This window comes from Paecilomyces variotii (genome assembly GCF_004022145.1).
Source record: "Paecilomyces variotii strain CBS 101075 chromosome Unknown C8Q69scaffold_1, whole genome shotgun sequence".
In the NCBI taxonomy this organism is placed as follows: Eukaryota; Fungi; Ascomycota; class Eurotiomycetes; order Eurotiales; family Thermoascaceae; genus Paecilomyces; species Paecilomyces variotii.
The window spans coordinates 4,330,018-4,354,103 of NW_021167140.1; the positions used below are offsets into that span (position 1 = coordinate 4,330,018).

General features: G+C 50.7%; 12 protein-coding genes across 12 annotated transcripts; 7 read left to right on the forward strand and 5 right to left on the reverse strand.

The window, feature by feature from the left end:
* Window positions 1-326: 326 nt before the first annotated feature.
* C8Q69DRAFT_50957 (tRNA-guanine transglycosylase family protein) lies at window positions 327-2,123 on the reverse strand. The gene is made up of 3 exons (XM_028633104.1): window positions 1,774-2,123; window positions 684-1,692; window positions 327-601 (listed from the first exon to the last, which is right to left on the reverse strand). Exons 1-3 carry the CDS (start codon window positions 1,997-1,999, stop codon window positions 412-414), a joined length of 1,425 nt encoding a protein of 474 aa, XP_028489856.1. The 5' UTR covers window positions 2,000-2,123; the 3' UTR covers window positions 327-411.
* C8Q69DRAFT_50982 (thymidylate kinase) lies at window positions 2,124-3,191 on the forward strand. The gene is made up of 2 exons (XM_028633135.1): window positions 2,124-2,401; window positions 2,482-3,191. The coding sequence occupies exons 1-2, from the start codon at window positions 2,248-2,250 to the stop codon at window positions 3,033-3,035; spliced, it is 708 nt and encodes a 235-aa protein (XP_028489857.1). The 5' UTR covers window positions 2,124-2,247; the 3' UTR covers window positions 3,036-3,191.
* On the reverse strand, window positions 2,797-4,591 carry C8Q69DRAFT_51071 (structure-specific endonuclease subunit slx1). The gene is made up of 3 exons (XM_028633212.1): window positions 4,461-4,591; window positions 4,136-4,397; window positions 2,797-4,045 (listed from the first exon to the last, which is right to left on the reverse strand). The coding sequence occupies exons 2-3, from the start codon at window positions 4,372-4,374 to the stop codon at window positions 3,082-3,084; spliced, it is 1,203 nt and encodes a 400-aa protein (XP_028489858.1). The 5' UTR covers window positions 4,375-4,397; window positions 4,461-4,591; the 3' UTR covers window positions 2,797-3,081.
* A 1,799-nt stretch (window positions 4,592-6,390) lies between these two features.
* Window positions 6,391-8,694, forward strand: C8Q69DRAFT_50942 (putative allantoinase Dal1). Its single transcript, XM_028633089.1, has 2 exons — window positions 6,391-7,079; window positions 7,133-8,694. Exons 1-2 carry the CDS (start codon window positions 6,570-6,572, stop codon window positions 8,219-8,221), a joined length of 1,599 nt encoding a protein of 532 aa, XP_028489859.1. The 5' UTR covers window positions 6,391-6,569; the 3' UTR covers window positions 8,222-8,694.
* A 131-nt stretch (window positions 8,695-8,825) lies between these two features.
* Window positions 8,826-10,150, reverse strand: C8Q69DRAFT_51094 (endoplasmic reticulum-based factor for assembly of V-ATPase-domain-containing protein). The gene is made up of 2 exons (XM_028633230.1): window positions 9,635-10,150; window positions 8,826-9,554 (listed from the first exon to the last, which is right to left on the reverse strand). The coding sequence occupies exons 1-2, from the start codon at window positions 9,992-9,994 to the stop codon at window positions 8,904-8,906; spliced, it is 1,011 nt and encodes a 336-aa protein (XP_028489860.1). The 5' UTR covers window positions 9,995-10,150; the 3' UTR covers window positions 8,826-8,903.
* A 1-nt stretch (window position 10,151) lies between these two features.
* C8Q69DRAFT_51217 (molecular chaperone Prefoldin, subunit 3) lies at window positions 10,152-11,529 on the forward strand. The gene is made up of 4 exons (XM_028633284.1): window positions 10,152-10,371; window positions 10,451-10,688; window positions 10,835-11,068; window positions 11,183-11,529. The coding sequence occupies exons 1-4, from the start codon at window positions 10,349-10,351 to the stop codon at window positions 11,297-11,299; spliced, it is 612 nt and encodes a 203-aa protein (XP_028489861.1). The 5' UTR covers window positions 10,152-10,348; the 3' UTR covers window positions 11,300-11,529.
* A 1-nt stretch (window position 11,530) lies between these two features.
* C8Q69DRAFT_51092 (methylenetetrahydrofolate reductase-domain-containing protein) lies at window positions 11,531-14,058 on the reverse strand. Its single transcript, XM_028633227.1, has 2 exons — window positions 13,805-14,058; window positions 11,531-13,735 (listed from the first exon to the last, which is right to left on the reverse strand). The coding sequence occupies exons 1-2, from the start codon at window positions 13,889-13,891 to the stop codon at window positions 11,717-11,719; spliced, it is 2,106 nt and encodes a 701-aa protein (XP_028489862.1). The 5' UTR covers window positions 13,892-14,058; the 3' UTR covers window positions 11,531-11,716.
* Window positions 14,059-14,985: 927 nt separating this feature from the next.
* On the forward strand, window positions 14,986-15,609 carry C8Q69DRAFT_503722 (hypothetical protein; the record flags this gene model as incomplete). Its single annotated transcript, XM_028632511.1, has 1 exon — window positions 14,986-15,609. One exon carries the CDS (start codon window positions 14,986-14,988, stop codon window positions 15,607-15,609), a length of 624 nt encoding a protein of 207 aa, XP_028489863.1.
* Window positions 15,610-15,704: 95 nt separating this feature from the next.
* Window positions 15,705-16,885, reverse strand: C8Q69DRAFT_454114 (nucleoside diphosphate kinase A). The gene is made up of 7 exons (XM_028629674.1): window positions 16,704-16,885; window positions 16,565-16,595; window positions 16,436-16,479; window positions 16,271-16,374; window positions 16,143-16,208; window positions 16,020-16,084; window positions 15,705-15,961 (listed from the first exon to the last, which is right to left on the reverse strand). Exons 1-7 carry the CDS (start codon window positions 16,718-16,720, stop codon window positions 15,827-15,829), a joined length of 462 nt encoding a protein of 153 aa, XP_028489864.1. The 5' UTR covers window positions 16,721-16,885; the 3' UTR covers window positions 15,705-15,826.
* C8Q69DRAFT_51272 (glycosyl hydrolases family 31-domain-containing protein) lies at window positions 16,883-20,183 on the forward strand. Its single transcript, XM_028633298.1, has 3 exons — window positions 16,883-17,197; window positions 17,259-17,991; window positions 18,045-20,183. The coding sequence occupies exons 1-3, from the start codon at window positions 17,113-17,115 to the stop codon at window positions 20,107-20,109; spliced, it is 2,883 nt and encodes a 960-aa protein (XP_028489865.1). The 5' UTR covers window positions 16,883-17,112; the 3' UTR covers window positions 20,110-20,183.
* A 172-nt stretch (window positions 20,184-20,355) lies between these two features.
* Window positions 20,356-22,033, forward strand: C8Q69DRAFT_51294 (PQ loop repeat protein). Its single transcript, XM_028633304.1, has 4 exons — window positions 20,356-20,768; window positions 20,839-20,958; window positions 21,021-21,227; window positions 21,308-22,033. The coding sequence occupies exons 1-4, from the start codon at window positions 20,725-20,727 to the stop codon at window positions 21,726-21,728; spliced, it is 792 nt and encodes a 263-aa protein (XP_028489866.1). The 5' UTR covers window positions 20,356-20,724; the 3' UTR covers window positions 21,729-22,033.
* Window positions 22,034-22,338: 305 nt separating this feature from the next.
* C8Q69DRAFT_441263 (hypothetical protein) lies at window positions 22,339-23,256 on the forward strand (the record flags this gene model as incomplete). The annotated part of the gene is made up of 2 exons (XM_028628729.1): window positions 22,339-22,580; window positions 22,656-23,256. 2 exons carry the CDS (start codon window positions 22,339-22,341, stop codon window positions 23,254-23,256), a joined length of 843 nt encoding a protein of 280 aa, XP_028489867.1.
* Between the last annotated feature and the right edge of the window lie 830 nt (window positions 23,257-24,086).

A 24,086-nucleotide genomic window follows, 5' to 3' on the forward strand; every position in this document is an offset into this window, starting at 1 on the left:
TGCTTTGTTTTTTCTTTCATATCTTTGGGCGACTGGGGAATAAGGTACTCTATATACCAATACATTTCAGATTTCCGTGGTTATCAAGTGGATGGTGTTTTGTAGATGCTGTGGCATTGGGGCATCTGCATAGACAGATGATACCATGTGTTATTGTCTTTGTCTTGTTCATGGGACAGATCCATAATATTACTCGAACTGAGATCGGAGACCGTTGTAGGCGCTCTATTAGACGTAACTGAACTGGAAAGGTAAGCAAGCTTGTGACTAGCCGTTCTCGTGCTTGATTACGACTTTTCCTAGCTGCATCTGATTAACCCACTTGATGGACTTCAGAGATATCAACCCGTTTCGTACATGGACATGTTAGAAGGATATTCTATTATAGGACATAGTTATTACTACGGTATCTTATAAAGCAGCACCATCCTTTTTCTCAGCGAATCCCCGATCTTGTAACTCATCGGCGCCAGCGTCCGGGACAGTTACGGAAGATATCGATTCCGCGTACTTTTCAACGGCATCGTCTAAACGGCCATAGGCACGGGGATTGCGCTTCGGTTGACCCGGTCCAGAGGCGGGGAGTTGGTAGCCGCGGAGTCTGTGTATATAATATTAGTTCTGTCTTTTTTTTTTTTCTCTTTTGTTGTTGAAGGGAACTGTCCGGCAGGAAGGGAACATACCTAGGTCCTGTACCCGTTTGTCGCGGTAATTCTGATTCATATATTCGTGAAAAGGTCCTTATGTCTTCATCAAAAGTGGCTTTTTCGATGCTATTCCTGATAGCAGCGAAGAATAAGTCTATGGTGTGAAAATTGTGGATCTGGATGAGTGTCCATGCGAGCATCTCTTTGGCTGATAGGAGATGTCGGATGTATGCTCGGTGGTGTTTCGTGCAGGTGTAGCATTGGCAATTGGGGGTGATTGGAGAGAGGTCTGTGGTATGTGATGGTGACCACATGTCGAAAGCTAGAGGTCGTGGTGGTGGTGTCGATGGGGGAGATGCAGGAGCAGGGAAAGTAAAGTCCAGCGCGATGCCGCCGTCAGTGGCTGCGCTGAGGAAGGGGATCGTCACGAGGTCTGCACCTAGGGAAATATCTCGTAGGATATCGTGAGGTGTCTTGTACTCGCTGAGGGAGAGTCTGGGCAGATCGCCAAGTTCCTCGGGGACGATGGACAAGGAGGCTGAGTCGTATAGAGCCAGGCCTGAGATTCGCGGCCGCAGGTCCTCGGCCAGGTCCTGGAGGTATAGTTGCTGCTGGGTATTCTCCAGCGGCAATACCGGGGCGAAATATAGCGCCTTGTCTCGGGCCTCTGGTGCAACCCAGTCGCCGTATAACCGCTCTGTCGCATCCCTGGTATATGCATGGGTTCGATCGACCATCTTCATCCGCCTCTTCGCACCGGGTTTGGCACCCAGCACGAGATCCGACAATCCGATCGCAATGTCCGGTCGTAGTTTCTGGATCGCCTCGATATACTGACCAGCCTCGAGCTGCCGGAACCCAACCGACGTCATGATGGAGATGGAGTTCTCCGTGTTTGATGTCGGGCACACGATGGGCGGGATTCGTCGGGGTCCCAGGACCAACAGTACATCCTTCGGAAACGCGATGAATTTTCGAAGCGGGGATTCATGCGCTGCAGTGGGCAGCTTGTAAACGGGGCTTTCATGGTGGGCTTTCTGGAGGACTAATCTAGGCCGCGCATGGCGGTTGTGTCAGTCTCTCAATGCAACTGTAGATAATAATAAGTACAGGGATTCACACATACAGTCTTCCAGTCCGATATAGATACTGTCAATCTTCACATGGTCTCTCATCACATCGTGAGCGACGTGCGGGACTGTACCCCGCGACGTGATCGGGACATAATGCGGCGTCCGCTGAGGTTTTCGACCCGCGATATTCAGACAGCCCAGTCGAGGGGCTAAGATCGAGGGTCCTGACGGGTTCAGGAGGCTGAAGCTGGACTGCTGGGACAGGGTCTCGAGGCCCATGTCTGCGTCGTGGGTTTTCGTTCGGTTTCAGATCGCCGGCGAGCAAATAAGTATTACTTACAGGAAGATCTCCGGATCTCCACCGCTGCAGGGCTTAAGAACCTTCTGAGACGAACGAACTGCTGCTCGCAACAGCCCCCTTCTTCTTCTTCAAGCTCTCCCTCGTTTCTCAATCGATATTTTCTTGCTCGGTGGATTCAGAGGTATTTTCTAGCAGATATACAAATTTACCAGACTGTGTACGTGCGATGGCGCAGGAGGGATTTGACAGCGAAAAAGGTCGCCGCGGGGCTCTCATCGTTGTCGAAGGTCTGGACCGCGCGGGGAAATCCAGTCAATGCGAGCTGCTGTTGCACAATCTGCAGACATTGGGCCATCAGGCCAAATATATTCGATTCCCAGGTACGCAGAATAGCCTCTTCTGGGCAATGAAAAACTTCGTTGCGAGCTGGAGATCTAGACTAGCTAATTCACCTCCGCAGATCGAAATACACCTATTGGAAAGCTCATAGATGGCTATCTAAGGGGCCAGTCGCACCTGGATGACCACTCCATCCACCTGTTATTCTCTGCAAATAGATGGGAGGTTGCTCCAACGATTCAGGAGCTCATTGCAGACGGGGTCACTGTCATAGTTGACCGCTACTCATACTCAGGAGCTGTCTACTCGGCCGCTAAGCGCAATCCCAATCTGTCGATTCAGTGGGCATGGCAGCCTGAGGTTGGTCTGCCTCGTCCGGACCTTTGTCTCTTTCTAAGTATCTCGCCCATCGAAGCTGCGAAGCGCGGTGGCTTTGGTCTAGAACGGTATGAGACCGACACGATGCAGAAGCGTGTACGGGATTTGTTCCAGTCTCTCCTCGAACTGCCACACAACGACGAGATCTGTGTCATTGATGCAGGGAGACCATTCAACGAAGTAGCCCAGGATATCCTGGAACCTGTGCTGGAGTGTATGAAAAATGTCGACTCCATCGGCCCTCTCAGGAGACTAGGTCCGTGGTCTTTCATCCCCAGCGGTGAGAGTTCCACATGACACTACAGTCTGCGTATAAGTGAACCCGTCTGCACCTGCGATTGGTTTAGTCTATGATCTCTGGTTCATCACAATCGCTGTCCTGGATCACGATCTCGACTCGAGTCTGTGCTGCCTTGGACTGGTTCTCCAACTGGCTATTGGTCTCCAAGTCGGACTCGTCGACGTCGAATACATCTACCCAACTATCGTCCAGCGGCTCATCATCCTGATCATATTCGCCATAAACACTCTCCCCGTATTCACCACCATTGGAATTCATCTGATCGTCAACTGGAGGCTGAGAGAGTCTTTGCTCGTTGCGACCGGTTCTAGCATTGCCTTTCTTTGCGGGTCGTCCGGTTCGCTCCCTGTGGGGTTTGTGATCGCTCTCTCCTCGGCTGCGCAGAGTTAGCTCTTTCATCAGCATAGGCCATTGAACGGTCTCCTCGCAAGCAACACAGGTACCCTCCAACGGTAACATTTGGTCTGGCTCTCCTGACTCTTGGAGAAATCGGTTGGACAGACAAAGCAGATGAGAAGTGCTGCGACAGCTGGGCGCTGGACACACGACGATCATCTGATCCTTCACTTGCAGCAGTTCTTTGCATACGCCACAATGAATATTTTGAGAGTCATCTAGCACCGTTCTCGCCTTCTCTAGATAGCTTCTCATGCTATTGTAGCTACTATCCACAGCCGCCGCATTTCGGATGCTGCCACCATCCTGCGGAGATATAATTTCTACGTTATCCGGGATGAGACCATCCACTCTGTCGGACCACCCCTGCCATACCCGGTAAACGTCCTTCGAGAAGAAGCGGACCTTCAGGGGCCAGGTGCGGAAGTATGTAGATCGGAGCAGGACATGTAAATCGCCCAGGTGGCTAGCCAAGGATGCCCTTGTCTTGGGCTCACCCTGGGATGTCTTGACCTTTGACTTGGGATCGATGCGTCCACGGCTCTGGTGGGTTGCGTTGCGTTCTCCACGATTAACATGTCTGCATTTGACTGTATGCTGCCACGACCATCTGCATGTCATCAGTTCGGTAACGCCTTGAGAATTGGGATCCGTATCGAGGGCGCGGGTATATCCATCGACGCATATATGACGCACTTACTCAAACTGCAAAGCTCCAGTCCGGCTCATGAATCCCTCCACTATCATTACCATCTCCCAGGGCCTCAGGTTTGCTGTCCGCTTGGCTCCTCCGTTGGTGATGCCATTGTGCTGAGCGAGTCGCCTTCGTGGATTGGGAGTCGATCCGATGTAGAGCTTCCCGCGGTTCACCGTCGAGCGTAGGAGGTAACAACAGTAGAAGGCTGGAATGGGCTTGGTGCTGTCAATCTGCGCGTCCATAGCTGTTTCTGAAAACTCCAGCGCTGGTTATTGTCAGAATGTCGAGGCTGAGCAGCAGCAGTCTCTCACGATGGAGCTGCACCAACCGTGGAGAAGATGGCCTTTAGAAGCTCTACTGAATAATGAACAGACGCTCACACCACCAGTGGAGGTCGAAGATGGAAATTCTCACCACTTTCGACTAAGTATCGTTATCGTTTATCGTCTCCAACGCGACGGATCGCGTCCGGGGAAGAACCCACCGCGCTATCACGTGATAGTACTAGAGTGACTCTGGAACAATAATGCGCCAACAGTCTCTGGATCAATAATACATTTCAATATGTATTCTACGATAGAGAGAGATCTAGACAGTGATCGACGCAGGAGCGTTATGCACATCGACTACCGCTAAACTGGGGTTCGACGAGCTTCTGTGTCTGTCCCGATTCTCCATGGATACGAAGAGGGGAAATCGACACGAATAAATGTCTCTCTGATGGTAACATTGCAGATCCGATCAGTCCAATTCCGGACGCTGGCTTATCTAACACAAGCAACAAGAGCATTTTATCGAGTAATATTATACTATTAATATTATATTAACTGGAAAGGCCGACCAAAACACATGAACTAGGGCTGGCACGGTCAGATGACCCCGGTGTTGCCATCCTTGAACGCCCCGACTTTCTTCCGCTTCTGCTTCACCAGATTCAACTCGACTTGACGATTTTATCAGTTAGGCTATGGTGCTCTCTCTCTCCAGCAGAGACATCCAGAAGAGACCCAGAAACCTACTGGGTATCAGTTCCAAAGGCGATGGACGAACGCAAGCCCGTTGTTACTTTGGAGTCATCATGATCCAATGCCGGATCTGAGTTGCGGCCCTATGTTCCTATGTCGGACAACAACCGGCTGCCCGCGAGTTTCCATCGAGTAATGCGAGGCCTGACGATAAGCCGGACGGAGAACACACGCGGGTGAAGATTATTGTTGGTGTTCCTGACGATGCTTGTCCGTGCGATCGCCAACGGGGATCGAGCTTGGCGGTTAAAGGCCCAATCGCTTCTTTTTGATCTGGAACCTTGACGATTTCTAGTCTAGCCCACGTCGACTCTGCGGACCGTCGGAGGTGCCCGATGATGGAGTCTTGCTGGGACTGCGCTACAGTTGGACTACAGACTATTTCCATGCGGCCAGCTCATCGATCTTATTCGATTGCTATCGAGTAATAAAAACGGCCCTTAGTACGATTACTCGAGACTTACCTCTCGGTTGCCATCTCGGCTGCCGGAAAAACGGATGGCACGGACAGAGACTAAGTATGGTATTCGCCTTCTGCATACAGTACACCACGAGACCTCGACTGGCTGCCAGAAAGGGCAAACCTGATGGTATCCCCGATGCATTCCAGTCTGTATTGGGGCCTGTACTCCAGGCTTACTCCTAATATACTAACTAGCGGGGGTGCGTGAAAGATGGGCTTCCCCGGCAAGCCAGGCGCCAAATGCCCCAGGACCCAGCGTTGGAAGGCGTGAAACCCCTCCTGGCGGTATGGGAGTCTAATTGTCTTCTGGAACTCCCTAGGGTTTAGCAGATCCCGAGAGGAAAATCGGCGATGGCGGAGACTACTGATGTTGTCCCTCTCGCCTTCGTTGTCACCCGTGGGACGCGGTGGACCCGCAAAGATGGCCACGGCCGCGGCGATTTTATCTCTCCAAATAGTGCCCTGTGGCCTCCCCTTTCGCGGGGCCGGAAGGGAGGCTGGCTTGAATTTGGCTCTTCAGGAACAGACTTATCAATCGTCTGGTCCCGTAAGTTATTATTATTATTTCTGTTTCTTTTTCTTCCGTCCATATCTGGTACTTTGGCTTCATTATCTGGCGGGCTTACGGGATCCACCCAGAATCCTTATCAGCGTACACTCTGTGAGCCCGATAAGCCACTCCCTGTACTCAGCACCCTCGGAGACTTCGAATTCTCTCTCTTCCCGTTGTCTTCAGTGCAGTATCATATACATTGTCTGTTTCCATTGCTTCCATCAAGCCGTTCTGGACCCTGGGCGCCGGTGGCAACCTAGTACTATATCTCTTTATCTTTAAGCGCTTAACTCAGACCCGCCGCCGCGAGCGCCAGATCAGATAGCTTGATCGCAGCACGATTTACCCCGGACTCCAGGTTGGAACCCACTAAGGAGACAGGACCCTGCTGGCGCAATGAGTGCAACTATCAACGGTGAATCCACCAACCCACCAATCGTGGTGGCTTCATCCCGCGCCGTCATATCAGGGTGTTTGACGCCGGCCACAGTGGTCATCTCTCGCGAGACGGGCAAAGTGACCTCGGTCTTCTACTCAGTCCTCCCCGCCTCTGGTTTCCCTGATGGCACGCAGTACACAGACTACTCTCCCCTTGTTCTGCTGCCTGGTCTGGTGGATGCACATGTGCATCTCAACGAGCCTGGCCGTACTGAATGGGAAGGTTTCTACACCGGCACCCAGGCTGCCGCCTTTGGTGGTGTGACCACGGTCATTGATATGCCCCTGAATGCAATTCCGCCAACAACGACGGTTGCCGGGCTGAAGGAGAAAGTGAAGGCCGCTCAGGGGCAATGCTGGGTGGATGTTGGTTTCTACGGTGGCATTATCCCCGGAAATGCTCATGAGCTGAAAGGCCTTGTGAACGAAGGAGTCCGAGGATTCAAGGGATTCCTAATTGATAGTGGAGTACGTTCAAGGACAATGAATCTACAATAAGACAAAGTACTGACATGTTCCAGGTTGAGGAATTTCCGGCTGTTACCGCAGCGGATATCAGGAAGGTCATGGCTGAATTGGCCGATGAGCCTACCACGCTGATGTTCCACGCAGAAATGGTACCTCCCATCACCGCGTCCGTTGGTGATGAAGTGCAGACGTCTGAACCGCCTGCTGCACCAGAGGGGCCCCTTCAGGCCTATTCCACATTCCTGGCTTCTCGTCCAGCGGCATTTGAGACGTACGCTATTGAGGAGATTCTATCACTCGCGCATCTTGCCCCTAAACTTCCTTTGCACATAGTCCACCTTTCTGCAATGGAAGCCATCCCGTTGCTGCGCGAGGCCCGTGCTAAAGGGATCCCAATCACTGCGGAGACCTGCTTTCACTACCTTTCACTCGCCGCAGAGGAGATTCGCGACGGTGATACTCGACACAAGTGTTGCCCGCCCATCCGTTCCCAGGCGAACCAGGATCGCCTCTGGGCAGAGCTTGAGCGCCATGCAACTGATGGTGTCATCAAGACAGTAGTCTCTGACCACTCTCCTTGCACGCCTGACCTCAAGTTGCTTCCGTCCCATATCTCTGGTCATTGCTCCTCCGCTAGTTCGTCGGCGACAGCGACACCTTCTGCCACCAGCAGTGTCTCTGACCTTGGCACCACCCTAGACCCTGAGCACGATGGAAACTTCTTCTCCGCCTGGGGCGGTATTTCTTCTGTTGGTCTCGGTCTGCCTATCTTGTGGACAGAGTTGAACCGGAGGAAGAAGCTGGACGCTTCTAGCGAGGCTACCAGGGATGCTCTTGAGAATATTGTACGGTGGTGCTGCATCAACACTGCAACTCAAGTCGGGCTTCAGAAGCGAAAGGGCGATCTTACCGGCGGCTGTGACGCTGATATCTGCGTCTTTGATGACAGCGTCGAGTGGATCGTGGAGCCGAGCACCATGCTCTTCCGCAACAAGTGCTCTCCGTACCAGGGCAGGATGCTCAAGGGAATGGTGCGGGAGACTTGGGTTCGTGGTAAGCGCGTCTTCAGTCGTGAGGAGGGCTTCGGGAAGAACATTCCATCTGGAAAGCTGCTTCTTGAGAAAAGATCCCTGGCTCCTTGAGGAGTCCCACCACATTGATTTCTCTTTTTATGTTCGATATCTTTTTCAAGGTTCCGTGTGTCTGTTTGAACCAGCGGATATGAGTCCCATGTTGCCTTCATTTATCATTGATGTCTTTCATCATAGCATGCGCCTGCTGGGTTCTGGAGTATGTGATTTGTTTGTTGCCTGCTGCCGTCTTTTAAGCATGTTCTTTGGCAAGATTCTCATGATGATGCTAGATAGAGTACGCCTTGGACATAGATGTCGTGGAGTTTGACGTGATACGGTCATGCCGACTGCGATGGCGGGAAAGAAGTATATAATTCTAATGTCCAGTGATGGTCAATTTCCAGATATTATAGCATAGTTACAGAATTGAAATTCGAAGTTGAACTTGAAATTTGATAGATCAGTGGCTACGTTATCCGCACCATCTCCACCGGACTACAAGAGCGGGTGGACCAAATGAAGGCATGCAAATATTCCTATCTGAATCAATCTTCACATGGAATTTTCTGTACTTGGTTCTAAAGCAGATCTTCAAATGGTAACTATGAAATCACCACATACACTGCGGTATCGACCCAAACGCAGTGGATCTAATCTAGTATTGTCTCTGTTACTGAAGTAGGGAAAATGCTGTCTATTCTCTACAGAAAAAGAAGGCTAAAGCATACATAGTAATCTACAAAAAGCACAATCACTCAACTCTCTGCTCATCTGAATCCTTCTCCTTATCCTTTTCTCTCTCTTCCCATCTTTCTCTCACCCTTCTTCTCATTCCACCATTCACGCCTCTTCCCCAGATCTCCTCCTTCTCCATCTGACTTCCAACATCCACTATCTTCTCCGGCTGTGGTTCCCCCCCCTCTTCAACAGGACCGACCAATTCCTTCTTCTCCTGGACTTTCCTCTCTCGTTTCCGCGCATCATCTACTTTTCGCAGATAAATCGCGTATAACACCACTTCCGCAATTCCAATAAACAGCCCTGCGAACAAAGAGACCAAAACCCGAACAGGCTGCGATGCCGTGCCCACACCTGATGCAAAGCCCGAACCTCGTTTCGTAGCAAAGGTTAAAAAACCCGGAGTGCGGTAATTGCTCAGTGCCCAGTATGAGCTGAAGCCGGTAAGGAGGATGGAGAGGAAGATGTTAAGGACGAGGGAAGGTGTGAGGGGATCGTAATCGGCGTTTGTAGAGGTGTTGTCTTGGAGAGCGGTGACGTTTGAAGAGGAAAAGATGGGGTCAGGTTGAGGTGTTTTTGAAGATGTGGAATATAGCATGCGGTTATAAGCATCGGCTTCTGCGGCGGCTTGGAGACGGGCTTTGAGAGCGAGGTATTCGGGACTCTGGGATGGAGGTTAGAACTTGGGAGGGGGGTATAATGATTTATGTTGTGTTTTTTAGGAAATCGTTGCAGATAACCTACCGGTGCTGGCTTCGGTGGTGGAGGTGGGATATAGATTTTAGTCCCGCGAAGAAGGGAATTGAGCGTATAAGCTGCTGCAGGGTTGAAGTTGAATCTTCCTTGCTCCTGCGAGCTCAGAGGCTTTCCATCCTCCTCCGCATTGCTCCCTTCTTTCTTGTCCTCCTCTTCCTCCTCTCGGGTAGTCTTTGGCATCTGCTCTCCATCTCCGCGTGTATACCAACGCGCCAGCGCAATCAGCTGTTCATGGGATATGGGACCATCCAGCGCAGGAGACTTGGGGAGGTCGAGAGTCTCGCGACATGCGGACGGAACCGCCTCGAGCGCGGAGAGGATGGTCGGAGTCGTTACGAGAAGAACCATACCCTGGCCATATCATTAAAAACGGATTAAGAAAAAGAAAAAACAAAGAGAAGATCCAAAATATAAACTTGAAAGTTGGGGTTGTTGTGCAATGAGTTAGTTAGTAGTTAGGACAAGAGTTCAAGAGAAGAGATGTCATTCCATGGTCTTTTCCCGAAGAGGAAACCCAGCTCTTGATCTCTCCACCACCGAAACTCACGCTGGAAACTCCGAACCCCTCAGCGTCTGCGTTCGACTTCTGGTAACAACAAAACGCAAACCCCCACCAGAGCATCCAATGTCACCTGCCTGAGAGCCGACCTGAATTGGCCCTGCTCTACTGGGCAGTGAAATAATCAAGAAATAAAATCAAATATGGCCGACAAAACGCCCGCGGCGTAAGTCGCTCTCTATCTTTATTCACTTTCCCCGCGCTATTCCTCCTGAAATCCACTGACAAGCTCCAACTGCAACCAGTGCGCAAGCGCAGACCAATCCACGCGGAATTCCAGTCGCTCCCTTCGTCGACAATGTGTCAGATTACGTCTCGTCTCGCGCGGACGTCGAGCCCACACTCCGCTCGTTCCAGGAAATGATTGCAAAGTATCAGTTCATGGAAGTAAACACGCAGCGACGGGCAGCGGGGTTACGGGAAAAGATTCCGGATATCAAGAAGACATCAGAGACTGTGAAGTTCTTGAAGTTGCGCAGGAAGGTGAGATTGCGTCTTCTTTGCCCCATACCATATATCTCTGGTCCAGTTGGAGCTGGAGATAATATACTATTCACACGCACAGAGGGGAATGTTATATATTTATATCCATGGACATCATTACTGAGCTGTTACTTTTACCCACCCAGGCTGGATCAGAAGAACCTCTCCTTACCAACTTCGAGCTCAACGACACCCTCTATGCTCGCGCGACTGTCTCCCCTGCCGACACTGAAGAGGTGTATCTCTGGCTTGGTGCCAACGTGATGCTGGCATACCCACTTGATGAGGCTGAGACTATGCTGGAAGAGAAGCTCCGTGCCGCAGAGTCAAGCTTGAAGAACTGCGAGGAGGATTTGGAGTTCCTGAGGGAACAGATCACGGTACGTTAAAACCCTCCCGAACACACATACACAACGCATGATATTCGACTTTTATAGTCTGGATAGACATCCCCAACAAGACAAAAAAAACTAACAATAATCAATAAAATCTAGACCCTTGAAGTTGCGACCGCGCGCGTATATAATTGGGATGTCGTACAGAGACGGAAAGAGAAAGCAGAAGGCAAGGGCGGAGACGATGAAGATGTTAAGGCTGGTCCGGCCGGTTAGTAGTCGGATTTGAGAACAGGAAATTTCAAATTAGCAGTTTTAAGGCAGCTCCGTTTTGGGGGAGGACGAATAGCGATCCTGATCTATGGTTTTATAGAAAAGTAGTCGGTTTTCTTAAAAATCAACCTTTACGAAATACTTTAACCTTTAGCCCTGTGTGCGTCAGGCAAGCAGGGTAGTTATTATTATGATCTCCTATTTATACGTCCAGTCTATGTGGTCTGGATTCGAAAAGTTGCGCTGCAACATATTTTTATCATCGTCATTGTATCTAATTCGTGAAAGCTATTTACAAAGTCGAATGCGGCATCTTTCATGCCGGCGGACTTGCGTTTCATCAGAAGATTTACCCAGTTGGTGGGTGTTCCATCATGGTCAGAACAAGTTCTTCGACTGGGGCCTGTTTCAGGGAGCGAATTACTGCTCTCCTGCCAACACCCTCCAGAGCATCTTCACTTCATCCTCTTCTTCTTTCGATCCCGGCTCTGTGCCTGCCCCATATCGCTGCCCAATGACGCAAACGAGCCAGACATCATTCTTGGTCTCGTCGATGAAACGTTCAGTGGGAGATCCGCGGGGATAGACACGGCGCCATTCATCCCAGATGCGGAATGCCTCTTCACCCCAGGCGCGGAAGCTGACTTCCTCGATAATGGTTGGGGTAATAATCTCCTTGCCTTTGAAGACACCCCATGTCACTGCGTTCACGCCATTGTGCACTTGATCTCTCTCGGATTCATCTCCATTGGACTGGGTGGAGATGTAGGACTCTAGTTCACCGGTTGCGTTAGTTGCGAACCAGGCAAATTCTTCGTCGCCATATTTCTGAAGAAGAGGTTTGAGAATAGTTTGGTAGTCTTTGTTCGGACAGAAGAACTCGACGAATGGCTTTTGGAAGACAAAGCCCTCTTTCTGGGGACCCCAGCCATAGGTAGGGTCGTCACTTCGGACACCGTTAACCGCAGGTTGGGACGCCACTGTCCACCAGCCTCGACCCTCGATCAGCTTCAAAAGCTCGGGACGGATTGTCAGAGTTTCAGGATTCAGGCCACCAGAATTTTCTTCCGCTCCTCCCTCCGACCATGGCACCATGTGCAGTTCACCAGAGACGTGTCGGCGAAACAAGGTGCTGATATCATCACGAGAGACAGGGTAACCCCAAATTCGACGAGCTACAGCAGCAGACACGTGAAGTGATGGACCATAGCCATCGATCTCTCCGAATGCAGGAGATCGAGCATCACCCCAGCGTCCATTGGGGAAGTCATCCCATGTGGCTTCCCGACCGAGAGAGCCAAGACCCTCGGAGATCTGTAGCGTTGTACTGCGAGGTGGTGGGTTCAGTGCTGGCAAACCAGCACTGAGAGCAGCGGTTTCATGCGTGGTGGAGCCTCTGGAAGAGCCATCCGAGGGTACAGATGGTTTGTCAACAATCAGACGGTTGTGAGGCTGCGAGTTGATGGAGGAAGCTCGACGCCTAGAGAATGAACGCTTCTGGACCTCAGTTAGAGGTGCATCTTTGGGAGCCTCCACAATTACAACGCCATCCGCATCTCGATCATCGTCATCAGCTGCGTCAGTTGATGGCGGAATAAGATCGCACCGCTCGAGGATAAATGACACGGATTTCTCAAGATTCAGCGTATAGAAGTGAAAGCCACGAGGTCCTGGGCACGGTAGATCCTTCATCTTGTCCACTATCTCGCTCACAATGTCGACACCAGTGCGCTTCACTGCATCGTCGTCGGTCTTGACTTTCTCGATCCGAGACAGGACATCCTTCGGAACCTTGACATGACTCAGCTTTGTCACTCTCGTCAGGATGTTGTAGCTCTGGATAGGCATAAGACCAGGTATGATAGGAATGGTCTTGAAGACACCAGACTCATGGTTCCTCAGTAGATCTTCGAACTTCCTGTACGCATCGATATCGTATGTCAATTGGGTCATGATGAAATCCGCACCGGCCGTGGTCTTTTCGATCAGATAGGGCAGGTCATGCTCTGGCGATTGAGGATCCTGGACAGATTCGCCCGGATGACCTTCAGGATAAGCTGCAACTCCAATGCAGAAGTAGTCTCCGTGCACCTTCCGGATATATCGAACGAGATCAACCGCATACTTGAACTCCTTATTGCTGTCATCCTCTCCATGCATGTTGTACTCTTCGCTGCGAGGAGGGTCACCGCGCAGTGCAAGGATATTCCTTATTCCCAGAACCTTTGCTTCCTCCAGTGCCTCGTCAACCAGCTTCCGGTCCATGTTTGTACAGGTAAGATGCAGACATGTCGTGAGCTGCAGCTGTCGCTGGCAGATCTCCGCCAGCTCCAGCGACTTCGCCGCGGTCGTGCCTCCAGCACCCCATGTAACCGTCACGAAGAGAGGACGGAGGGCTTGAGCCATACGCTCCAGACGAGCCTGCAAGTTGGCAGAACCCTGAATAGCACATGAATGTCAGCCATGTTCAACTCGACCATCGCCGCGGGGTAGAATGGACGACCCCACCATCTGAGTCTTTGGGGGGAAGAACTCCAGCGAGAAGAAGTTCGCATCTGGCGGCAGCGCCGCGATCTTGTCTGTGATCTTCTCCATAATGCCAGGCGCGTGTCTGTGAGTTATGACGGCCTGCGTCGTGAAGTCCCCAGCTGTTGGAGATTTTTCAGGTGTTGCAGTTTAAAGTCCGGAAAACGAACGCTTGGCCGACGTCCTCCCCGGAACTTACATCGAACTCTGGACGGGAATTTCTGAGTTAAGTGCTTAGCAACTGTGACTTTTCTGTCCAATTATCTGCGGAGAAATAAAATTCAAATATAGCGGATTATCAGTGTGGACATCCAATATCCAGACAGTTTTCAGCCAGCCGCATTGAACTCAATCGGCAATTGTACGCTGCTGGCTGCCGACAGCAACATTTGGCTGTTATTTTCTCAAGTCACAACTCGAAACGTACAGTAACAACCAGAAAGAAATCTGTATATAATAGACCAGAACACGGGAAGAGCTGCGCTACTATCCTGTCCATAAAATTCAAATATATACGATTCCATTGACAACGTCACAGCCATATTCAGCATCCCACCACCAACTCCATGCCTCAGTTTTTCTTCAATCAAACCGCTGGATCGTCTCCACAATCCACTCGAAGCGTCCATCTTCCGCTATCTGAGCGAATTGATTCTATTTATGCTAAATGCAATAATGGGTGCCTGCAGCACATCAATCAGATATAAAGATGCTGCCTGTGATCAGATGGTCGATCCCGAGCATCATGGCACTAACTCCGCAGCTACTAGCTAGACTACTCGTGAACTACGTATTAGGACGGAGTAGCAATCCAATGCATGCTTTTGTGACTCGTCTAATCAACTTCCATTCTGCCTAGGCGATAAGTATGAAGAACAAACAGAACAAACATGATCCATCGCGACGACTGAAGATGGAAGAATTCAATATGAGCGACATTCTCTGAATCCTCGCGATATAATACTAAAGCAGTGACTCCATCATGCAGTACTAATCTTGAGACTGCAACTGACCCAGTTGAGCGGGTGTTCTACTGATATTCTATACGTCTTTAAGCAGATATTCAAATCGCAATATATCTATCTGCCTCTACGTTCAACATTCCCCAGTGCCAAATGATTAAGCTACTACGGTACTTCGTCAATTGATTCAAATCCTACAACATGGCATCCAATTTCCTACGTCCTCTACGATTCCGTCCTCTTATCAAATCCTGTCCTCGCCGATCCCTATCGACTCCTCCACCGCCCTCGTCCCAACCAGCGCGCGACTCCTATTCGCGCCTTCGCCGCTTCAACGAACGTCTTCCGTCGTTTCTACGACCGTATACGGCCCCTCTCTTTGGCGCACCAGTCACGCATATCACCTCTTTCCTGATACTACACGAGATCACAGCCGTGGTGCCGCTCTTCGGCCTCGTAGGGGCATTCCATTATGCTGGTTGGACGCCGGACTCGAGTTCTTGGGTTGGCGAGGGAGGAGCTTTCGATGAAGGCGTGAAGAGCTTCGGAAGGTGGCTGAGAAAGAAGGGCTGGGTGGAGGAGAGCGATGTGGACGTTTTAGCGGGAACAGGGAATACAGCAAGCAGTGGGCCAGAGCAGCCGGAGCTTAGGGGTGCTGAAAGCAAAGGAGTGCGCTTGCTTCTGGAGTTTGCGACAGCATATGCGATCACAAAGGCATTGTTGCCAGTTCGGATTGCAGCGAGTGTATGGGCTACACCCTGGTTTGCAAGAACGGTTGTCGGACCAGTGGGAAGTTTAGCCAAAAAAGTCTTTGTTCGCAGGTAAATCATGAATACTCTGGCAGATAGGAGTAAGAATCTCCGGTCCTCTGCTAGTATCTACTGAATATATGATATTCTTGGCGTGGGAAGAAGCAGTCCATAAACAATGGAAGGGTTTCTATTTCTCATTGATCACTTCTATTTTGTATTTAAGATTCCTTGGCCGTCATGACTTATGCGGCTGCAGAGATCTCGTTTCGAGGTCCTTAGATCGAGATAATTTAAGGCTTCTCGTAGATCCAGTCCTGCTGGGAGTGCTTGTACTCGATGACCTCACCCTGGCCGAACCAAAGGGCGATCTCCTTCTTGGCGTTCTCGACGCTGTCGGAGCCGTGGCAGACGTTGCGGCCGACGTCCTGTTTGACCTGTGTAAGTATGGTTGAAAACGGGCTAAGGCGTCTAGAAAAGACTTACAATGGCGTAGTCACCACGGATGGTGCCAGGAGCGGAGGCAAGGGGGTTGGTGGCACCGAGGATGGCTGTAGATAGATGTTAGACTCGAAAAGCATCATGATTTTCCGGATAGGTGGTACGTACCACGACCGGTCTTGACGACCTCACGGCCCTCCCAGACCATGGCGACAATGGGGCCGCTCAGCATGTCTAGATAACGTGTCAGTTACGATCTGCGGTTTGACTAGAAAACCTCCAGAGGGAGAACGTACAGGTGACGAGACCCTTGAAGAAGGGCTTGTCGGAGAGGTCAGAGTAGTGCTTCTCGAGGTGCTCCTGGGAGGGAGTAACGAGCTTCAGGGCGACGAGCTTGAAGCTGCAGAGATATCAGTATATAAATCTTCTTCTCGTTCATACGGAAGGCTGAAGCAACTCACCCACGCTGCTCGAAGCGGCTGATGATGGGGCCGACGAGTCCACGCTGGGAACCATTAGTCGACAATACAATCGCAGGAAGGCAATCGAGCAGAAGCTGTGCTGTCTACTCGACGCTATAATATTCATACCTGGACACCATCGGGCTTGATGGCAATGAAGCTGTACAACCGTTAGCCTGACCGCTCTGGATGAGGGGCAACGAAAAAGTTGTGGAGGGGCAGAGGGGTATAGAGGGGCAGGATGGAGAAGATGGGATGAATAACATACGTCTGCTCGTTGGACATTTTGATTGATGTGTGTAAAGGACGACTGGAAGGTCGGTCAATGGAGTTAACAAAAAGGCTGGAGAGGTGAAAGGAGATACATCCCAAGGGTTGGGCGGGCAATGGCTGAGTTGGCGAAAATATATACGGGCAGTCCGGCGACGACGGTCTGGTGCTGTGGGGCTTTGGAGGGGTTGTCGTCGAGCCCTTTTTGGGTTTGGGCCGTCTCGGGCTGTTTGGCTTGTTTGGCTTCCCCGGCTTAGCTCTGGACACGCTTCGAAGCTCCTGTAGAGCTCTTGGTATATACACCTGTTGGCCGACACGACCGGTCGATGGAGGCCAGCAGATTTTGTGTTTAGGAGTCTGTATTCTGCAAGGCCTCAGCATCTGCTGCTTGGACCTTGAGTGTGATCATGGCGCGCAGTCTACATGCGGCCCCTAGATGGGCGCTGTTGCTTTCCCTAGTGATACTGCTTAGCTGTCTTATCAGCCCCGGAGGTGAGTGAGCATCCATTATCCATCCATCCCAAGTCAATGCCGCTCTGACTTCATCATCTAGCCGCTGTCAAGCACGAAAACTTCAAGAAATGTGACCAATCGGGTTTCTGTAAGCGGAATAGAGCCTACGCGGACGATGTTTACGCCAAGGGCTCCTCTTGGTCGTCGCCCTATGAGCTCGATTCGAATTCCATCCAATTCAAGGACGGTCAGTTGCAAGGTGTCATTCTGAAGACCGTGTCTGCGGGTGAGAAGGTCCGGCTACCTCTCACTGTTTCCTTCCTCGAGTCTGGTGTCGCTCGCGTTGTTGTAGATGAGGAGAAGAGGACCAAGGGAGACATCGAGCTCCGTCACGAGAGCAAAGCGCGCAAGCAGCGATACAACGAGGCCGGTAAATGGGCGTTGGTCGGTGGACTGGAGCTGAGCAAGTCCGCTTCATTGGACCCGGAAACAGAAGCTGGTGTCACCAAGGTCCTCTACGGCCCCGAGCAAAAGTTCCAAGCCATCATTCGCCATGCACCCTTTGAGGTGGACTTCCAGCGAGATGGTGAAACACACGTGAAGTTCAATGACCGCGGTTACCTGAATGTTGAGCACTGGAGAGCAAAGGTCGATGAACCGAAAGAGGATCAGGCTGAGGACCAGAGTACTTGGTGGGAGGAGTCTTTTGGCGGCAACACCGATTCGAAACCAAAAGGCCCAGAGAGTGTGGGACTTGACATCACGTTCCCTGGCTATGTGCATGTTTTTGGAATTCCAGAACATGCTGATTCTCTCTCCTTGAAGGAGACCAGGTAGCTAAACTCGTTCCTTCTTGCTTTCTCGGTGGAACTAACAAATCGATCAGGGGTGGTTCTGGAAACCATGATGAGCCTTATCGGTTGTATAACAGCGATGTCTTCGAGTATGAACTCAACAGCCCAATGACTCTTTACGGTGCGATTCCGTTCATGCAGGCACATCGCAAGGACTCCACGGTCGGTGTATTCTGGCTCAATGCCGCAGAGACATGGGTGGATATCGTCAAATCGAAGACGTCTGCCAATCCTCTCTCGCTGGGCGTGGGCGCTAAAACGACGACCCAGACCCATTGGTTTTCCGAGTCTGGTCAGCTCGATGTATTTGTCTTCCTGGGTCCCACACCGCAGGATCTGAGCAAGACCTACGGAGAGCTCACGGGATACACTCAGCTGCCTCAGCAGTTCGCCATTGCCTATCATCAATGCCGATGGAATTATGTGACGGATGAAGATGTCAAAGATGTGGACCGCAAGTTCGACCGATACCAGATCCCTTACGATGTCATCTGGCTCGATATCGAATACACCGACGGCAAGAAATATTTCACTTGGGATCCTCTTACCTTCCCTAACCCGGAAGGTATGCAGGGACAACTGGACGAGTCGGAGCGGAAACTTGTCATCATCCTGGACCCTCACATCAAGAATGAGGCTAACTACCCGATTGTGGATGACCTGAAGAGCAAAAACCTTGGTGTCAGGAATAAGGACGGTGATCTCTACGAGGGTTGGTGTTGGCCGGGTTCTTCTCACTGGGTCGACTGCTTCAACCCTGCGGCCATTGATTGGTGGGCTAGCCTGTTCAAGTACGACAAGTTCAAAGGCACGCTCCGCAACATGTTCGTCTGGAACGATATGAATGAACCCTCCGTCTTTAATGGGCCTGAGACCACTATGCCTAAGGACAACATCCACTACGGAGATTGGGAGCACCGTGACATTCATAACGTAAACGGTATGACTCTTGTCAATGCCACATATAAGGGACTTCTGGAGCGGAAGAAGGGTGAGGTGCGTCGACCGTTCGTCCTGACGCGGTCCTTCTACGCTGGAACTCAGCGCCTGGGTGCCATGTGGACTGGTGATAACCAGGCTAACTGGGACCATCTGGCGGCTTCTCTGCCTATGGTTCTGAACAATGGTATCGCCGGATTTCCTTTCGCCGGCGCTGATGTCGGTGGTTTCTTTGGTAATCCTAGCAAGGATCTCTTGACTAGATGGTATCAGGCTGGTATCTGGTATCCCTTCTTCCGCGCACACGCCCACATCGACACCCGCAGGAGAGAGCCTTACCTTGCTGGAGAACCGTACACAGCAATCATCTCGCAAGCGATCCGTCTCCGTTACCAGCTTCTCCCCGCGTGGTATACGGCCTTCCACGAGGCTTCCGTCAACGGAACTCCTATTGTCAGGCCTCAGTACTACGTGCATCCGTCTGATGAGCATGGTTTTGCACTTGACGACCAGCTCTACCTGGGATCCACCGGTCTTCTCGCAAAGCCCGTAGTGACTGAGGGGGCGACCTCGGTGGACATCTACATTGCGGACGATGAGAAGTACTATGACTACTTCGACTACACGGTCTACCAGGGAGGGCGCAAGAAGCATATTGTTCCCGCTCCTCTGGAGAAGGTCCCGCTCCTGATGCAGGGAGGTCACATCATTCCCCGGAAGGACCGTCCCCGCCGTAGCAGTGGATTGATGAAGTGGGATCCGTACACTCTTGTCGTAACCTTGGACAAGAACGGTCAAGCCGAGGGCACTCTCTATGTTGACGATGGAGAGACGTTCGATTTCGAGCGTGGCGCATACATCCACCGTCGATTCTCTTTCAGCGATTCGACCTTGGCTTCGGAGAATCTTGGAACCAAGGGTCCAAAGACCGCGGAATATCTGAAGGCCATGTCTGGTGTCCGCGTCGAGAAGATCGTTATCGTGGACGCCCCTCAGCAGTGGCAGGAAAAGTCCAGCGTGACTGTGATCGAGGAGGGAGCGAAATCCGGTTCCACCGCTCCTCTAGAGTTCCACCTGCAGCAAAATGGCAAGGCACCATACGCTATCGTAAAGAACCCTGGTGTCGGTATTGGAAAGACTTGGAGGATCGAGTTCTAGAGTATGTTCCGTTGTGCGTATCTTGTGCGTTATGTTGTACGTCGTATCCTTTTATGAAGCGTCTCCGACAGTAAGTTATAGCAAGCTTGGATGAATGATATTGTGATTTCCGCCAGTATATGAGCCCAGTAGAGTAATGAATCATAGCTATAACCAACCTGGGCAGCTTGGCAATTGCTTGTTTGTGCATATGTGCTGACATAATCGACATAAGCCGCCAAGACCGGAACCCGTTATGATCGACGGAGCGCCTGGACCTCGAGGCGCCCCTGGCCCGTTTGGTTTCAGCGGACTTTCGTATCGTCTCTCTGGTTGTCTGTCATTTGGACTTCGGTAGACGTCTCTTTCCTAGACCTGGAAATACGTTGATCGCTGCATCCTACAACTGCTGCGGCGCACCTCCCTTATTCCGCGGTATAATTCCTCGAGCGATACGGAACCTCCGATCCAACTCACGAGTGTTCTTCTCCGCGAAGTTGTCGACCGTGGGCACGCGAGCATTCCAGTTTTCAGGTGCGGGAGTCGTACATCAGAAGAAAGCTTTGGCATCCTTGAGCGAGCTTTGTACTCGAATCTTTACACTCGAATCTTGAGGACCGGAGACCATTGATCAACATGGGTCTCATTTCCCTTGCCCTCGAATATGGGGCCCCGTTTTTGTATGTACTCCGCTGGCCATCGTCCATCTGGAATTGAAGGAGAAATGCTGACTTGGGGCCTTGTGCATAGTCTCATTACATCGCCCATAACATCTTATGCCGATCAAATATACAGTATACATAGGAACAAGAACTCGGGAGGTTTCTCATTGGACATACCATTGATCATGCTTGTCGCGTCTATATTGAAGTAGGTGTCTTGTTGAAGTGGGATGGCACATTTCTTTAGCGGCATACTGACTAATTTGACAGGGTCTTTTACTGGTTTGGGGCTTACTATTCTTATTCGCTCTTGATACAAGCGATCATCATGGTTTTCGTGCAACTCCTTCTACTCAAGGTGGCTTTGGATAACCGACCTGCAACGGGCATCAAGGGTGGCATCGAACATGCACCATTCAGCGAACATGAAAATTCGGGGAGGCCGTACAACTTTTGGAAGTGGAGGAACACGAAGCCGTATGTCCATTCCAGCTTCTTGTGACGAAAAAAGCGATCCCTTCGTTTGTTCCGGCGTGACTAATGTCTTTTTGACACAGGTACTGGACCTTCCTCACCTACTTCTCCCTTGGTCTCCTCTTCATCCACGTCTTTCTGCCGTTTATCTCCCGCTCGGAATCCTACATCAACCTCCTTGGGGTTGTCGGCCTGGCGGTTGAAGCATTCCTTCCCGTTCCTCAAGTGCTGGCCAACCAACGTTCGCGATCTTGCAAAGGCTTCCGTCTCTCTGTACTTGCATCATGGATTATTGGTGACCTCATGAAGATGAGCTATTTCTTTGGCAGCAAGCAGGTCATCCCATGGTCATTCCGGATGTGCGGTATGTTCCAATGCGTATGCGACTGCTACCTGGGTATCCAATATTGGATGTTCGGAGAGGGTCCCTCAGGGGTCGCCAACAGCCCTAGGCAAAGCGGCGATCGCTGGGAAGCCGAGGAGAAAGATATTCGGTTGGCCTAGATCCATACCCGGTCCTGCATATATGCCATTTGTTTCATATAGATAATTATAATCAATTCCCCGTGATGATGGCGAGGCATAAATAGAATTTCATTTTGATCATAATCGCTCTTTATTGTTAAGTACTGCCGTTTCCGCTTATGGAAGTCTCGGAGATTTCGACATGCTGACTTAAACCCCGCCATTATTACCCCACCAGCAACAAGATCTTCGGGAATTCAAACAACCACGACCTCCCAGAGCGCATTGAAGTCGTCAATTGCGTTGCGCATTATTCTTTTCTAGCTGTCTGATATACTTATCAATTAAAAAGCGCTGAACCATGGCAGCATCGAGGGCGACAATTCGGATCGGCTACGTGCCAGGTATGACTTCATCTTCGCAACATCTATCTATGTCTCGGTAGAAAACCGCTCGTCAATTATGATCTATATTGTCTACGATTGCGAATATCCTCTATCCATCCACAAGAAATGAGAAGTCATACGCCAATGGCTAACATGGTTCATAAATAGAGCACTACCTCACCCCTCTCCACCTTGCCGTCCGATCCGCATCTTCGCTCCCCTTCAATTTCACCCTCGTTCCCTTCCCGTCTGGCACAGGCCATATGATTACGTGTCTTCGTGAGAAAGAGATTGACATCGGTATTGGTCTGACGGAAGGATGGGTTGCGGGTCTTACTGGAAAGTCGCAGCTGCACCAGAATGTTGTCTCAGGCGGATACAAGGTTGTCGGCCACTGGGTCGAGACGCCATTGCGGTGGGCAATCGTGACAGGAAGGGAGAGAGAAGATATCAATAGCGTTAGTGATCTGAAGGGTAGCAGAGTCGGTGTTAGTCGATTGGGAAGGTAAGAGCTCGTTGTTGCTATGTGTACGTTTATTCACGACGTCTGGATGCTAATATAAACTTGCGTTTGCTTTAGTGGTTCGCACATCATGTCTTTCGTCCTCTCTCAACAACAAGGCTGGGGCCCCGACTCTCTCAGCACTGTTCCGCTCGGTCCTTTCAGCGACCTTCGTGACGGTGTAACTGGATTCGATGCTAAGAACCCAGACAAGCCGCCCAAGCCCGCTGCGGAGTTCTTCATGTGGGAGCAGTTCACCACTAAGCCCTACTTCCACCAGACTGCGGACAAGCCCCATCCCCCTCTCAAGAAGATCGGTGAAATCTATACCCCATGGCCATCGTGGCTGGTTGTTGCCTCCACATCGACTTTCCCCAATCCTGAGAAGGATGAGAATCTGGCAAAGCTATTTGAAGTCTTAGATCAGGGTATTAAGGAGTTCGAGGGAAATACCGACCAGGCCGTCAAGTTGCTGGGCACTGGAGAACTTGGCTGCACATACACCGAAGACGACGCCAAGGAATGGTTGAAGGATGTCAGGTTCGCGCAGGGAGGAACGAGGGGTGTCGACAAGAAGGTCATCGAAGGCGTCGTGGACGTTCTGAAGGTTGCTGGAGTTGTCTCAGAGGATATGAAGAACGATGAGGCTGTCCAGAGAGTTGTCGGAATCTCGAGATAAGCGACTCCATGAACAAGTGATCTCCTTGGCCTATTTAAATTTGGCAAATAGCCAAACGTTTTGTTCTGGTCAATGAGATTGCGGTCAAGTTGAGAGACTTCTTCTCGTCAGTTACAAGATGCCGTCAACCTGCTTCTATGTGTTTCATGAATAAACTTTGATTCCCCATAAAATTCTCATACACGATTACCTGTATATCCCTCTTTCTTTCTCATGCTACATGAACAAGAACTCAGTTCTTATGGTAATACAATATTAAATCTACGATGTTCACTTGGCATAATTCATACATAGTTCATAATAGACCGCTAGCATGTATAAATTGCCAGGATGGTCCTGGAGTTAAAGCGCACATTAAGCCTCTACTAGAGCCCTCACTCAGAAGCTGACGATATCTTCCAAACGTGGACAGCAATACACAATTAGTCGATGGCCAAACTGTCGGTGCTGCAGTTTGGAGGTAGCATGCATGCAGTACCTTGTCATGTTGTCCAACAAATATAACCACCTTCTTTTTCCGCGAAGGTATACGTCCATTATTGAAGATTCGGGTAGGCATGCAGTAAAAGGAAGCGCATAATGCTTTGCAACCATCGCATGCGTGTACATTTTTGGGGATGTAACTCCTGGGATGATAACCAATTCGATGTCGCATTCAGTATGTCTATCATCCATAAGAATCAGTGGCAGAAGAAACCAGCACCTCTACCATATCCCATAACTAAGTGGAGAAATAACAGACAATGATGTTACGGTTAGTATCCTCAAACTTCCTTTTCGTTCTGGCAGTTGTCGATATCATCACCATGCATAAGCTTTGCAACAGTGAT